The sequence below is a fragment of the Colletotrichum destructivum genome, chromosome 2 (genome assembly GCF_034447905.1).
Source record: "Colletotrichum destructivum chromosome 2, complete sequence".
Taxonomy (NCBI): domain Eukaryota; kingdom Fungi; phylum Ascomycota; class Sordariomycetes; order Glomerellales; family Glomerellaceae; genus Colletotrichum; species Colletotrichum destructivum.
The window spans coordinates 889,470-904,344 of NC_085897.1; the positions used below are offsets into that span (position 1 = coordinate 889,470).

General features: G+C 59.3%; 5 protein-coding genes across 5 annotated transcripts; 1 reads left to right on the plus strand and 4 right to left on the minus strand.

Annotated features, from left to right (window-relative positions):
- Positions 1–617: 617 nt before the first annotated feature.
- CDEST_02466 (Putative dehydrogenase, E1 component, transketolase-like, pyrimidine-binding protein) lies at positions 618–3,791 on the minus strand (the record flags this gene model as incomplete). Its single annotated transcript, XM_062918625.1, has 3 exons — positions 618–1,135; positions 1,189–3,601; positions 3,702–3,791. The coding sequence occupies 3 exons, from the start codon at positions 3,789–3,791 to the stop codon at positions 618–620; spliced, it is 3,021 nt and encodes a 1,006-aa protein (XP_062774676.1).
- A 1,294-nt stretch (positions 3,792–5,085) lies between these two features.
- Positions 5,086–6,769, minus strand: CDEST_02467 (Putative biotin/lipoyl attachment, 2-oxoacid dehydrogenase acyltransferase, catalytic). Its single transcript, XM_062918626.1, has 2 exons — positions 5,528–6,769; positions 5,086–5,427 (listed from the first exon to the last, which is right to left on the minus strand). The coding sequence occupies exons 1-2, from the start codon at positions 6,653–6,655 to the stop codon at positions 5,128–5,130; spliced, it is 1,428 nt and encodes a 475-aa protein (XP_062774677.1). The 5' UTR covers positions 6,656–6,769; the 3' UTR covers positions 5,086–5,127.
- Positions 6,770–7,725: 956 nt separating this feature from the next.
- On the plus strand, positions 7,726–9,351 carry CDEST_02468 (Putative protein-tyrosine phosphatase-like, PTPLA). The gene is made up of 4 exons (XM_062918627.1): positions 7,726–8,237; positions 8,368–8,581; positions 8,635–8,774; positions 8,856–9,351. Exons 1-4 carry the CDS (start codon positions 8,024–8,026, stop codon positions 8,927–8,929), a joined length of 642 nt encoding a protein of 213 aa, XP_062774678.1. The 5' UTR covers positions 7,726–8,023; the 3' UTR covers positions 8,930–9,351.
- Positions 9,352–9,358: 7 nt separating this feature from the next.
- Positions 9,359–11,040, minus strand: CDEST_02469 (Putative major facilitator superfamily, MFS transporter superfamily; the record flags this gene model as incomplete). Its single annotated transcript, XM_062918628.1, has 3 exons — positions 9,359–10,003; positions 10,080–10,783; positions 10,863–11,040. 3 exons carry the CDS (start codon positions 11,038–11,040, stop codon positions 9,359–9,361), a joined length of 1,527 nt encoding a protein of 508 aa, XP_062774679.1.
- A 174-nt stretch (positions 11,041–11,214) lies between these two features.
- CDEST_02470 (uncharacterized protein) lies at positions 11,215–14,686 on the minus strand (the record flags this gene model as incomplete). The annotated part of the gene is made up of 8 exons (XM_062918629.1): positions 11,215–12,359; positions 12,461–12,641; positions 12,699–12,910; positions 12,972–13,120; positions 13,176–13,300; positions 13,355–13,911; positions 14,003–14,361; positions 14,448–14,686. The coding sequence occupies 8 exons, from the start codon at positions 14,684–14,686 to the stop codon at positions 11,770–11,772; spliced, it is 2,412 nt and encodes an 803-aa protein (XP_062774680.1). The 3' UTR covers positions 11,215–11,769.
- Between the last annotated feature and the right edge of the window lie 189 nt (positions 14,687–14,875).

Consider the following 14,875-nt stretch of genomic DNA (forward strand, 5'->3'; position numbering starts at 1 on the left):
CTCTTGGAAGTTTCCATCATCGCAAAAGCCTACATCAATCCAAGTTTTCTGGGTCCAGTGACGTGAACCAAGCCCGGGTCTCTCGCGTGGTCCTGATGATCTGCGCGGCGTAGCTCCTCGGCGTTCAGCCGCCATAGGCCCACGCCAACTTGTCACCGACAGCCCGAAACCCCTTAACTGGTCGGGCGACGCTACGTAATTACCAAGGCTTAGACGAGGTGTTGGTTCCTCTGGGCGTGGCTCGTGTCAACAACCTCAAGTTCGAAGGTCGTATTTTTAGTGGCATCATGCGTTAAGCAAACGGTCACGACATTTCATTGTGATCCAAAACAATGGTCTTTTCGCGGTATCAAGAGACTCATTATGTTTCTGTGGCTTAAGAAATTTAAACTTACACATCCAATGACTTCTGTTGGAGGTCCTCAGCTCTTTAGGATCCCATAAAAGACATTTGTCGTAGGTAAAACATTTAGAACATGGGTAGCCTCTCAACAATAACTACGTGTTCTATCAATTAGGCTAGAACATGCCTCCTATACTCAAGTCTGCCATAAGTCGGAGAAAATATCACACCTATTTCACCATATAAAAAGCAGCATTTACGACTGCGTCTTGGCTCAAACGCCAAACGCGTCCTCGAGCAACCTCTCCTCCTCCCGCTGGTGAACCTTCTTCGACCCCGTCGCCGCCGCCGCCCCCGTCCCTCGGCCGGCGTACAATATCCTCCGGCCCCTCAACACATCCGACTCTCCCGTCACGGTCTCAAGCCGATCGCGCATGTACTGCCAGGCGCCGCCGTTGTGCGGCTCCTCCTGCGCCCACACGACCGTCTCGGCAGCCGGGTACGACTCCAGGTTCTTGCGGACGGCGGCCCAGGGGAACGGGTGCAGCTCCTCAACCCGTGTGATGGCGACGTCCCAGATTTTCCTGGCCTCGCGGTGCTTGTGCAGCGCGGCGTAGACCTGTCCGCTGCAGAGGATCACGCGCTTGATCTCGTCTCTGGGGAGGAGGGAGCCGCCTTCGTGCTCCGGGTCCGCGAGGACGGGTTGGAAAGTGGAGGTGCCCATCAGCTCTTGGACGGATGAGCGGGCGAGGGGGTGGCGGAGGAGAGACTTGGAGAAGAAGACAATGAGGGCTACATCTGTGTCAGCAATGTCCATGATCGTACTAGGGAGCGGCATGACTTACGCTTCTTCCCGGGCGATTGAACCTGTCTCCTCAGTGCGTGAAAGAGGTTCGCCGGCGTCGTCATACAAACGACCCGAATATTACAACCCCTCTGCGCCGCCTCCAAGTCAACAGGCCAGCTCCTCGGATCCTCGCTCCCCAGCTCCAGGAACCGGCCCAGCCTCGCGGAGGAGTGCTCCGGCCCCTGGCCGTCGTACCCGTGCGGCAGCGAGACGACGAGGCCGGACCGCAGCAGCCACTTGGCCTCACCCGAGGCGATGAACTGGTCGACGACGACTTGCGCGTTGTTGACGAAGTCGCCGAACTGCGCCTCCCAGACGACGAGGGCGTCCAGCGCCGCGAGGGAGTAGCCGTACTCGAACCCTAGCACGCCGAACTCGCTGAGGGGGGAGTTGACGGCCGTGTACGCCGCCTGCCGGGGCTGTTCCGGTCTCGACTGTGGGTTCAGGTTGTTTAGGGGCGTGTGCTCGGAGTGGGTGACCTGGTCGTGGAGGACCGAGTGGCGGTGGGAAAAGGTACCGCGCTCGACGTCCTGGCCGCTGATGCGGACGGGTTTGCCTTCCAGCAGCAGCGAACCGAAGGCGAGGGCTTCTGCGGTGGCCCAGTCGATGACTCCGGTGTCGATGGCCTGCTGCTTAGCGGCGAGGATCCGTTGGAGGTTACGGTGCAGGTTGAATCCATCCGGGACGCTAGTGATTGCTTGTGCCACGGAAGATATGGTAGACTCGTCGACGGCCGTGGAAGTCGGAGCAGCAGCGGCGGGTGTTTGTGATGGTTCTTCGGTGGCTTCAAGAGAAGAAGTCTCTTCTGCAGGCTGCTTGCTCCTCGCCAGCTTCTCTTCGAGCTGCTCCCACACCCAAGCCTTCTGCTCCTCGATGGCGTCGGCGGACACGGCCCCCTCGCGGACGAGCTTCTCGGCGTAGAGCTCGAGCAGGGGTTTCTGGTCGGCGATCCTCCGGTACATCTCGGGCTGCGTGAAGCTCGCCTGGTCGATCTCGTTGTGGCCGAAGCGGCGGTAGCAGACGACGTCAACGACGATGTCGCAGCGGAACGCAGCGCGCCAATCGGCGGCGAGCCGGGCGACGAAGGCCACGGCCTCCGGGTCGTCGGCGTTGACGTGGACGACGGGCGCCTCTACGTACTTGGCCAGGTCGGTGCAATAAGGCGTCGAGCGGGAGTCGACGGCGTCCGTCGTGAAGCCGATCTGGTTGTTGACGACGAGTCGGACGGCGCCACCGACGTTGTATCCGGCGAGGCCCGAGAGGTTGAGGGTCTCGTACACGGGGCCCTGACCGGCGAAGGCGGCGTCGCCGTGGAGGGCGAGGAACATGACGCCGGACTGGTCGTCAACGTCGTCGGTTCTGGCGTGCTGGACGGCCTTGGCCTTGCCCTGGGCCACGGGGTCGACAGCCTCGAGGTGAGATGGGTTGGGGAGCATGGAGATGCCGACCTTTTTGCCCTCGACGGCCGTGGTCCTGTGTCCGTCCATGCCGAAGTGGTACTTGACATCGCCCGTCTGCCCGGCCGCGGCATCAAACGTCTCGGTGCCGGCGAACTGGCGGAACAGCGTCTCAAAGTCTTTACCGTAGACGGTGCTCATGAGGTTCATCCGGCCGCGGTGGCAGCTCCCGACGACGATATCCCGCACGCCGTGGGCCTCGGCGGAGCGGTCGATGAGGGCGGCTAGGCCGGCGGCGAGACCCTCTGCGCCGTCGAGGCCGAAGCGCTTCTCGTTGGGGAACTTGGCCGCCAGGAAACGCTCGAGGGTCGTCGCCCAGATAAGCGTGTCGAGGATGTGCCTCTTCTCCTCGACCGAGGGGGCGAGTTGGGGGTACGCCTCAACCCGCTGGCGGATCCAGTCTCGCTTCGCCGCGTCGGAGATGTGGTGGTACTCGACGCCGAATGAGCCACAGTAGATGTCCTCGTAGGCGGCGATGATGTCGCGGAGTTTCATGCTCCCTCGGCTTTCAGCGAGCTGAGGGAGGAGGTCTGGGCCTAAGGGAATCTCGCGGTCCAGGTCTGCGGCGGAGAAGCCGTACTTGTGCAGGTTTGACGCGCTGGGGATATCGGCGTGCGGCTGTACTATTGTGTTGCCGACGTCACCCAGAGGGTTGATCTTGGCGGCCGTGTGGCCGTGTTGTTCGAATGCTCGGACGATATTCTGAGCTTTGAGGTAGTTCGTTGAGCTGCTTGACTGGATACCGGAAGCGGGCGTCAGGGCTGGGGTGTGTCGTTCCGGCAGCAGACCGGGCGGTGGCTGGAATGCGCGCGACGAGTGTATCGAGGGGTCTTCCATCTTGCGAAAGTATGAGTGCCACGAAACGTGAACGCTCGAGGGGTCGGCTCTCCAGGCGGCGTACATCTCGTCGACATAGTCAGCCGAGCCGCCATGCAGGAAGGAATCTACTGGGCTCTATGTCGTATTAGGTGACGGACAGTATCAGGAGTGCATTTCTGTATGTGACGTTACCGGAGGAGCGTGGAGGTCGACTGCCTCTGCGGCCGTGGCATACGATCTGCCATTCTGTGGCGAGAATTTGCGAGTGCCACTGGTGAAGGAGGCCCGTTGTGTTCTTGTTGACAGGGTGCTGAGGTAGGGACATTGTCTGGTGCAGGCCGGCGCCGGAGTCCGCGACGCGATGGTTGTCCTCCTCACGGTGCCTCGAGAGGCTGTGGATAGTGAACGAAGCATTTGATATGTGTTGTTGTGCCAGCGATCAAGAGGCGAGTCTCAGCGCCAAAATAGACCCCGTTTCTTACTCGTAACGAGCTGGAAGCGTTCAATGAGTTGGTGAAAGATTTGGGAAAGGATGTGGATTGGGGGGCAAACCGTAGACACCGTCGCCATCACTGATGTAGGTCAATGAAATACGAGCGGAAATGCCAAGTGCCTAACTTATGCAAGTTCTCGGCCGTCATGGGACAGTTCTTAAAGGCGAAGCATGCTTTGAAAGAATGCATAATGCCCATGATGGTGCTGTGTGATTTATACAAGAATTACCTTGCCAAGCGAATACTATGAGAACAAGGCACACACTGAAGCTGTGTTGATTTTGCATCTGGCTTTGCCAGTCATTATTATTACTAAACTCAACCGCTGGAGGCAGATTGGGCACTCGTCAATGTCAGCTCTGTGATTCTTAGCCGAGTGGGCGGCTCGAGGTAACTGACGCGACCCCGAGCTCGGCTACTTGGGTGAATGTAAAGGGGGACTGACTTGTGGTCTCTGGGAAGAGTTGCAGTTGGCCCTCGGATGTCGAAGCCGAAGGGTGACCCGCCCTGGAGGATGGGTTAGTTCCTCTGCCGGAACACGACTCCGACAAGGCAATGAGGGTTTCTGCTAGCTCCTTCAACAACAAGAAATGGGGCCAAACGAGACTAGCTAGGCTTGATATGATTTAACGGTGGGGGAGGATAAAGACTTGCCACTGATTCGCGGGGTTGGTTAGGATGGGCTCTTTCGTTCATGTCACGGCCTCACCTGAGCCCCCACTGACGATGATGAGCGGCAGTGAGCAGGATCAAGGATCACGCGATGAGTGGAAAACCGAAGTGATGACACGGCGAAAGAACAGGATGCTGAATGCTGGAATCTCTACATGTACCATCTACAACCGAAATCCACGAGATGCTGCAATTTGCGCCCCCCCAATGCCCGCATGCCGATGATGCTTGATGCCATCAGCCTGATCCCGCCCACATACAAAGTAAAATAAATAATTGTTGGTTGGTTGTGAGTGCACTACGCGCATCCACCGGTCTAGTCGTCTCTCGCCAGCAGACTCTCTAAGCGCAGCCTCTCTCTCTCTCTCTCTCACACACACACACACACACACACACACACACTCTCTCTCTCTCTCTCTCTCTCTCTCTCTCTCACTCTCTCTATATGTACCTAGGGATGTGTACGGTGTAAATACGTCTCGAACAAAGGAAAAATTATGCAAGGAGAAGGCGGGCGGGGTCCTCGATATAGCTCTTGACGATGTTGAGGAAGGTGACAGCTTCGCGGCCATCGATGAGGCGGTGGTCGTAGGTGACGGTGATGTACATCATGGGCCTAATCTCGAGCTTGCCGTCGACGACGACGGGGCGGTCCTTGATGCCGTTCATGTTGAAGACGGCGGCCTGGGGGTAGTTGATGACGGGGGTACCGAAGAGCGAGCCGAAGATGCCGGGGTTGCTGATGGAGAAGTTGCCGCCCTCGAGGTCGGCCATGGCGAGCTTGCTGTCGCGAGCCTGTGATTTTGTCAGTATATGTCGATATGTGAATGGATGTATAGCTGCCCCCCGGGTAGTGGGAGATGGAGACCCAGAAGACAGTTCAACAACAACTCACCTTAGCGGCAAGCTCGGCGACGCCGCGCTCAATGCCGATAATGTCGAGGGAGTCGACGTTGCGCAGGACGGGGGTGATGAGGCCCTTGGGCGCCGACACGGCGATGCTGATGTCGACGTAGTCGCGGTAGGTGATGATCTCCTTCTCCGTGTCGATGGAGGCGTTGAGCTGGGGCACCTGCTGGGCGGCGAGGCAGGTGGCCTTGGTGAAGGCGCCCATGTATCCCAGGCGCACGCCGTGGCGCTTCATGACGTCCTCCTTGTTCTTGGCGCGCCAGGCCATGAGGGCCGACATGTCGACCTCGTTGATAGTGGTCAACGAGGCCGTCATGTTCTGGGACTGCTTGAGCTTGGAGGCGATAGTCTTGCGCATGCGCGAGAGCTTCTCGGTGCGCTCGCCGCGGGAGAAGGCGCCGGTCGAGCCGAAGGGAACAGCGGGCTGGTCGGCGGGCTTTTGGGGAGCGGGCGCGGGCTTGGTGGTCGTGGTGGTATCCTTCTTGGCCTCCTGCTGCTTGGGGGCCTCGGGTTCCTTCTTCTGCTCCTGGGCCGCCGGGGCGGCGGGCTCGGGTTTGCTCTCAGGCTTGCTCTCGGGCTCGGGCTTCTTCTCCTGGGTCTTCTCGGGCTTCGCGTCGTCCTTCTTGGCGTCGGCCGGAGCGGCGCCGGTCTCCATGCGGGCGAGCTTCTGGCCGACCTCGACGGTGTCGCCCTCGGCGACGAAGAGCTCGACGATGGTGCCCTCTTCCGGGGCGTTGACGGCGACGTCAATCTTGTCCGTCTCGATGCTGGCGACCTCCTCGTCGGCCTCGACGCGATCGCCGACCTGCTTGCCGATGGAGGCGACGGTGCCCTCGGTGATGGACTCGGCCATCTGCGGGACGGTGATGATGACCTCGCCGTGCTGGATGCGCGTCGTGCTGAAGGAGCGGTACTGGGAGGCGGCGAGGGCGGGGTACGCGCGGGGAATCGATCTCGTCTTGGTCGTCGTCGTGGTGTTTCGTGTCGCGGTGACCAGGGATCGGGAGGACGATGCTTTTGAGGCGGCGTTGGCGATGTGGGAGTTGGCGACAGAGGCCAGTCTGGTCGAGGGTTTGGCCATGCGGCCGACGGCCTGGAGCTGGGGGCGCATCATGATGGCGGTTGTGGAGGAGATGGAGAGCGGTATGGGAAGGGAACCGAAGAGGAGGGGAGATCGAATGGAAGCAGCGATGTTTTCGCTGGCGGTATCTTGGGTGGTGTGTTGACGAGAAAGTGGAAAAAGAGCCGGGGGAAAATGTCGAAGGAAAATTGAGCTTGGAGCTTCCTGCGTGCGTGTGACAGAATCAGCCGCCGCTTTAAGCCAGATGCTGTTGGGTATGGGGTAGGGAGGTGCCACCTGTTGTGGATTCCCCCCTTTTTCTCTCTAAAATACCTACCTTATTGAAGTGGTCAATTCAGCAAATTCATTTTGTAGCTTGGACACAGTTTAAGGCAGTTTGTAAAATACTTTTAAGTTATGGAAATGTCGTGAGGCTCCGTATTCCATCATGTCAGTCACAACGTACAGTTAGTCATGGTAAAAGCGACCTTGTCTCAGGGCAAATACTCATCATCCAGGAGTTGCTATATTGAATACAACAGTAGTGATTCTTGGAAAGAAATCGTTGGGGATAATTTAAGAGAGTGTGCACATGCCTTGCCGGTGATTCTGTTCAACGATGATCGTCTCTAGAGTCTGTATTAGACTACCTTACCTAGGCTGAGATCAAGGCCGTCGCAACTGTTAGGCAATTTCCAGATCATCAATAACTAAGACAAGTTTCTGGTTAAAACACTTAATATAGCATTTATCGACAGTATGTAACCAAGCTCTCTAGGTAGTTTCTACATCTTATCTGGAAGAAACAACGGTGTACGATGACCTTACAGTCCTCGCTAAAGCGGCGGCGGTCTCGGTGTAGCCCGGTAACGCGGGTGGGAAGAAACCGGAAGGGCGCCGCCTCCGTGCCGCGGACAAGCTCCGCCTGAGTGGGTCCACACCATGCTCAGCTTGCAAAAGAAAGCACCTTTATTGGTCAATGGCTGGGCTGCGTCGAGGTTTGCGGGTCTGGGAGGGACTGGTACGTACCTGCTTACGGCATTTCTCGGACAGGGGTTTTCGGCTTCTCGCAGCTCGTTCCGGCGGCCAGACGGCTTCTTCCCCTTGTTTACATCTGGTGGTCCCAGTCGTTAGTTGCTGCTCTGTATCTGTACTCCGTATCTGCATCTATATCCGCATCGGTGGAGAGGCCATTCTATTGTCCGCGGTGGACTCTGCCTTTTCCTCATTTGGGGTGATGGAGGATCCCATGCGTGTGTTAGTCAGCGGACCTCGGCTCAGGAATGCGCCGCCAAGACAAGACAAGAGAGAAAAGTGAAAAGTTGAGGCTATCGAGAACTCAAGATCTCTACCCAGCATAGCATCAGAGTGGTTGAACAGGCTCGATCAAAAGTCGCAAGTTACACAAGCTCACACGGTACAATGGCGGAAAAGCACCAAACCAATGCCGCCGGCCCCAGGACCGTCTACTTGACGCTTTATAACGCCCTCTTTGCCTCCCTCTGGGCCTCCATCCTTTACACCGTTGTCACCACCGCCGCCTCGGGCGGCAAGCTCGCCGTTTACAACGCCGCCGAGGCCCGCGCGCGATGGGTGCAGACTCTCACTCTCATTGAGGTTGTGCACTCCGCCGTCGGTAAGTGCCTCGCGACGACGACCACCACTACCATCACCGCCATCCCCCTTCTCACATGTTGAGTTGGAGCTCGATGTGATGATCGAGAGACACAGGAATAACTGAGTGACTGACTGACCCACCCCCTCAGGACTCGTCCGGTCCCCCGTCAGCACCACCGCCATCCAGGTTGTCGCCCGCACCATCATCGTCTGGATGGTCTGCCACAGCTTCCCCGAGTCCACCTCCCCGTCCGCCGCCTACGTCGCGCTGCTGCTGTCCTGGGCCGTCGCCGACACCGTCCGCTACGCCTATCTGGCTCTGAACCTCCATGGCAGGGCTCCGGACGCCCTCGTCTGGCTGCGGTGAGTCTATTCGTGTCGGAGATCCTGTGAATGACAGTGGCTGACCATGACAGCTACACCATGTTCTACCCCCTCTACCCCATCGGCATCTCCTCCGAGTTCTGGCTGTTGTATCTCGCCATCGAGCCTGCCAGCCGCGTGAGCGCCGTGCTGCCCCCCATCTTCTACTTTTGCCTGTGCCTTTACGTACCGGGTAAGTTCATTGACTTCATTTCCGTTTCTCCTGTGCGTCATTTTGTGCGGCGAGCTGACATCTTCAACCCCCGCGCCAAAGGATCGTACACCATGTACACCTACATGATCAAGCAGCGCAAGAAGACGCTGTCGAGGTCGAGCAAGTCGCAGTAGATAGATATATTTGGTTAGCTCCGGCTGCTGCCCAATTGTCGAGGGCCTAGCTAGGTCGACTCACATTTAACCAAATGGGGTTTCGGCTGCAACACCCGAGGGGCATCCATGGACCGGTCGTCTTTATCGAGTCGGTCAAGCTAAGATCGTTTCGGTCACTCTTGCAAGTGTCTTTGTCCCACGACTTACTTCAGGAGCTGCAGGACGCATTGCTTGCATGGACCGATATTCTAGGGCACTTGGTCTTCTGGGCTGGGAAAGCTTTGATGAATATGATCTGTTATCCTGATTACATACATCACAACTCACCCGGATGCCTTTGCATGCGCTGTCTATATTTTATCCTCAAGGAAAACAAGTGTATAGGAATCCCGCAATTCATGTATTAATACTACACGCAAACATGGCTCTTTGTACATGACAGCAACTTCACAGGCTGTACCTAAACGCCTTGTCCTGCACGTCCGTCAGGTCCGAGTCCACAGCGACGCCCATCTGCACCGCCTCCGCGCCGCCGCCGCCGTGCCCGCCGGCGTCGTACTCGTAGCGCCCCTCGGCCGCGAGCGCGTCCCGCCGCGCGTTCTCCCTCCGCAGCGCGGCCCCGTAGACGCCGTACGTGACGACGAGCGCCGCCCAGCTCGCGATGCTGAGGACGCAGCCCTTGGTGTACCGCGGCGCGTCGGCCTCGGTCCAGGCCTGCGGCGAGACGATGCAGCCGACGCAGTAGACGACGAAGAAGCCGGCGCTGACGACCGACTTCTTCGTGTTGCCCTTGACGTTGGACGCCATCATGGACGCCGACGAGCTGAGCAGCGCGCTGCAGCAGGCCGCGAGCCAGGTGCTCGCCACGATGGCCCACTCGGCGCCCTTGAGGGGCAGCGCGAGGAGCATGGCGGAGCCAAGGAGCGGCACGAGCGAGAGGCCCATGGAGGTGTAGACGCGCGTGCCGGGGAAGAAGCGCGGGATCAGCGCGCTGGCCCAGATGGTGGCGAAGCTGATGGCGCCGCCGGGGAGGCCGACGAGCATGGTTGTGAAGGGGGAGTAGCCGAAGCCGTTGATGACGAGGGAGGAGAACTAGAAGCAAGCTGGTGTTAGCGACGCGTCGTTACGATTTACTGCGCAAGTGAACAAGAGACTGGGCTGGACTTACCTTGAGAATAGGCGTCGTGAGGGTGATGCAGAGCGCCATCATCATGTACATCCACGTTACGGGCTGCCGCAGCGCCTCGAACATCTGCTTCGTGTTGAACTCGGCCCGGTCCCGAGTCCCGCGGTCGAGCGCCAGCCGGCGCGTGGCCACCTCCCTCTCCCTCTCGCTCAGGAACCAGGCCGTCGTCGTGTCCCGCGGCATGAGCGCGCAGAAGGCGATGCCGCACGCCGACGTCAGTCCGCCGCTGACGAGGAACATGACGCGCCACCGGTCCATGGCCAGCTCCGCGGCGCCGCCGATGCCGTACATCATCAGGCCCCCCAGGACCTGCGAGACGCCCGACATGGAGACCCAGGTGGCGACGCGGACCGGGTGCTCGCGGCGGCGGTACCAGTTGGACGTGATGACGATGAAGGCGGGAGAGACGGCGCCCTCGGCGAAGCCCAGGAAGAAGCGGGCGGCGGCGAGCCCGCGGAAGTCGCGCGCCGCGCCGAGGCACATCTCGACGCCGCCCCAGACGACGATGGTGACGCCGACGAAGAGCGTGATGGGCAGCCGGCCCATGAGGTAGGCGGCCGGATACTCAGAGCAGAGCTGGCCGAAGTAGAAAAGCGAGATGGCCCACGAGTAGTCCTGGCCCGTCAGCCGGAGGTCCTGGCGGAGGCCGAAGACGGAGGCGTAGTTGATGGACTGCTTGTCAAGATCTAGGAGGGGGAGAGAAGGAAATGGTGTCAGGCTGAAAGTTGTTTACTTGAAGAATGGATGGGGGAGATTGATGCTCACACTGGAAGAAGTAAACAAATGCCATGAGCGGCATCAGGACTCGGTCGAGCTTGCGGACGAGGGCGGCCTCTTCCTCGGGGTCGATCTGCTCAAAGGCGACGTGCTCCTCGTCTTGTTTCTTTCGCATCTCGAGCTCCTCGGCCAGGGCTGCCGGGGGGTCATCCTTTTTGGTTGTCATGTTGCGGAATCAACCAGGTGTTGCAGTTACCGGTACTTGGGTTGACGACTAAAAGAATGATATTGGAAGCTTGCTGGTATCTCCTTGCCCTGACTGAGACGATGTCTGCTAAAGAGAGTCCTCGAGAAGATACGGTCCTAGACATTGGATGACCTGGGATCCTCATCATGTTATATAGCCGGTTCGGTCTCTACTATGTACTACAGTTGGCTGTTCTCACTCCGCAAGCTCTCCCATATTTTGGACCAAGTTTATACCCCAGACCACAGAGACCCGATCCGCCGTGGAGTCTGGAGAATGCGGGGTCTGCCCCGGATCTCCGCAAAGACAGGAAACGTTAGAGACAGTTGTGTTGGAGCGTGGTACAGGGTACTGATCGATGTCAGTATGATAGGGATCCATCACGGTTGTAGGGGAGTCGTGCCGCGTTCGGGACCCGAAGCAGCACACATTTTAGCTCATGGTCTTCCCTCTCGGCAATCATATCCGAGGCTCATGTCAAAGCCCCAACAGATCAGGGGCTTCTTTCAAGCATGAAACATGGCTATGGCAAGGCGCCGGACTCGTCCAGCTGGTCCAACATCAGCTCAAGGACTCCAGTCCTTCAACATGGGCAGCTCGTCAGGATCCCTCTCCTATCCCCCCTTCATTGGCATAACATCCCAAAAGTCCCTCTATTGGATGCCAGCCCTTCTACAGCCGTCGTCTCCGAAGAATGCAGGACGCCACTCACTGCTGGCTGCCCCACGGTATCTGGTTCTCCAACGCCTCCCAGTCGGTCTGCTCGACGCCGGTGAACGAGAAACCCGGCGTGTGGTAGACCCAGTACAAGCTGTTCTCGCCGTCGAGGGGTATACTCGCCAAATCGGCACCGCTCAGCCCGAAGTCGTGTTGTGAAGCGTCCTCGTAGCCCCCCCCCCCAGCCGCCCCCCCGTTCGCATCGCTCTCTCGGTTACTTATCCCACCCGCAACGACGCTGCGAGATACTCCGCCAGCCCCCGCCTCGACATTTCCATAGCCGCTCGAGAAGGAGAATGGCTGCGTCAGGAGATCCATGAACGATGACGACGACGCCTCCTCCTGTGGCGTGTGACCCGTTGGTTGACGTACAGACAGCGAGAGGTGCGCGCACATCTGGTCGAGATCGGCGAGGCGGCTCGCGGCGGCCCGGTTGCCGAGGCCGACGAGGTACCGGAGGATCGCCCTCGACCCCTCGACGCCCTTGAAGCCGAGTCCCTTGCCAGGGCTGACGGCCTCGACGAGCACGAAGACGAAGCCGACGGAGAAAGCGGCGTCGAGGTCCAGGAAGGCGTTCTTTGCTGTTCGGGGGTAAGGGTCGTTGGCAATTGTTTGCATGCAGTTTGCGCCCGAAAAAAGGGACGGACGGTAAAGATGGGGGGGGGGGGGGGGTTTGACGTACCGAGAATCTCCTTCTTCCGTAGTTCTTGTAGGATGACGAGGCTCTTGCTGGCGGCCTCGACGCAGATCTCCGCGAGCCGGACCAGTGCCGGGCTCACCTCGCTCTGGGAGCCTTCTCTCTCGGGGTCCCGGCTGTTGCGGGCCATGTAGAGCAGGATAGGCCGGACGGTGTGAATCACTGCCTGTTGCTATTATCAGGATGCTGCATTTCAGGCTAGGGTATTACTAGAACGACCTACCGAGTACACCGAGGCGTACAAGCTCGAGCTGGTCCTTGACGTCGTCGTTGGCGCCTCCATGAACGGACGCCCGGCCACGGTCAAGCCTGACGGCTTGATCTCCATCGAGTACTCGGCCGGCATCGTCTTCTCGACCTCGTACAGCGAGTGTAGGATGCCCTGGACGTTGTTGATGAAGGTGGCCTCTGGGTCGTCCTTTTGCGAGTAGATTGCTGCTGCCGCGGTTAGTCCATGTAACCTGCTTCCAGACACTGGGTTCTTCTTGTCTCGTACTTGTGGTGATATTTCCCGTGATCCTCGCCGCTTTGACGTTGACCCCAAGGGCTGTGGCGGAGGGGAAGCCGAGGACCTCGTATGGCGGCTTGGTCGAAATGGCGTAGTCCTCGATGGACATAGGATACCCCCCGGCGGCGCATAGCCTCCTGGTAATCTGTCAGTATATGATCCTCGCGTGATAGCCAACAGCTTGTTTCCTGCCTTTCTTGCATGTAAACGGACCACCAGAGCCTGTTCTTGTGGACATTCTCGGGCCGCCGGAGGCTCTGGCCGCTGCTGGCGCGGTGCATGCCGTGGCTTATGGCCAGCCGCAATGCAGTATTCGACTTGTACTCACAGTCAGTATTTGATCACTTTCCCTATAGCCTGGGCCGACTTACATGCAGGTACGCATCGTCTTTGCGGTCCGTGATCTGGAGATACAACGCCGTCAAGGCCATGACCTCAACCCCCATGACACCGTGTCTGCGCAGCTCGCTCAGCAAAGGCGTCCGCTTCACCGCCTCGCGGAAGTACGCCGTCCCGGGGAGGTCGCCGGTCTCGTCGTCTTTACCCTGCAGGAGACGACCGACGGCAAACACCAGCAAGGCCTCGACGACCCAGATCTCCGGCAGCCGTACGTCCGCGGCGGCGACGGCGGCGGACGAATCGTGGTACAGCGTCGATAGGTTATCCGAGAAGACGCGGACGTCGAAGAGCTGCTGCGAGATGCCGACGTTGAGGATGACGACGTCTAGCATGGCGTGGGCGTCCTCCTCGGCGGGCCACGGCCCGACGGCCAGGGCCTCGAGCCCGCGCCGGTCGATGTGCGGGACGGGCGTGGCGGCGCCGGCGAACGGGCTGGCGGCGGACCCCGGGTTTGAGCGGGACACGAGGAGGGTCTTGATCTCGGAGCTAAAGGTCTCGCTTGAGGATAGCGCCGATTCCGGGGCGATTGCTAATCCCCGGGGTTAGCATCCAACGAGCAAGCAGTTGTTGAAGAGGGGTAGGTAGGTAGATGAATGTGATGGGGAATGATACACACATACCCCTACCGGACCGCACGGGAGACGTTGTAGATGTGTTTACAGTTGCCGCCCCGGTCCGTACCCTCTCTAACATAGGGGAGAAGGTTGACTGAGACCGGGCGGTCCGAGGCTGATCCAGACCAGGACCGGTCGAGGGGGTGGCGACGGTGCCGTCGAGGACGAGACCGCTGCCATCCTGTGAGATGTCCATGTCATTGTGAACGGCATCTACATCCGGATTCAGCTCAACTAAGGGCGTCTGCCACGTAGGCGATATCGGCGGCAGCACCGGGGAAGACGCGGCCGCGTCCGGAGCCGACGACGTGCCGCGGCGCCGGCGCTCATAATAGGCGACCTTGCCCTCGAGTTCGCGGATCTGCCTGTATAAAATGGATAACACCCTTCAGCCGCGGCCGCCAACAACCATATTGCCGAACAGGGGGGGAAGGGAAAGGGGGGGACGTACGAGACGGAGTAGAGCTTCCTCTTCTCAGCGGCGGAAAAGACACACTCGAGCCCCCGCTTGGCGCAGTACTTGCAGGGCCGCTGGCCGGAGCACTTGACCTTCTTGTCCCGGCAGATCCGGCACGCGTTGGAGGTACGGGCGGCCTCGGCTCGAGAAGCCGAGCGGAAGCGTCTGACGGCGGCGGCTGCGGTGGCGGGCGGGCTCGTCGGTTGAAGGGTGTCTCTGTTTGTGGCGTCCATATCTCTTTCTCTCTCTCTTTTTCTCTTTCTTATTATCTCTCTGTATGTGTGTCTTCACCTCCTCGGATACTGCCAAGATTGGTCCGAATTCCTCGGTTGAGAGTCCAAGATCTGGGGTGGGAGATGGGAGATGCATCCGAGGGGGGAGGACTGATTGGAGTCGGTTGGGGGAATGTCGGTCGGTGGAAC

What these genes read in the sequence shown, in the direction of transcription:
- CDEST_02468 (XM_062918627.1), top strand. Translation starts at nt 8,024, where the DNA reads ATGGCGGAAAAGCACCAAACCAATGCCGCCGGCCCCAGGACCGTCTAC. An exon ending in GGTTGTGCACTCCGCCGTCG is followed by an intron (nt 8,238 to 8,367) that starts GTAAGTGCCTCG and finishes CCACCCCCTCAG; the next exon opens with GACTCGTCCGGTCCCCCGTC. An exon ending in GACGCCCTCGTCTGGCTGCG is followed by an intron (nt 8,582 to 8,634) that starts GTGAGTCTATTC and finishes TGACCATGACAG; the next exon opens with CTACACCATGTTCTACCCCC.
- CDEST_02467 (XM_062918626.1), bottom strand. Translation starts at nt 6,655, where the DNA reads ATGATGCGCCCCCAGCTCCAGGCCGTCGGCCGCATGGCCAAACCCTCG. An exon ending in TCGCCGAGCTTGCCGCTAAG is followed by an intron (nt 5,428 to 5,527) that starts GTGAGTTGTTGT and finishes ACAAAATCACAG; the next exon opens with GCTCGCGACAGCAAGCTCGC.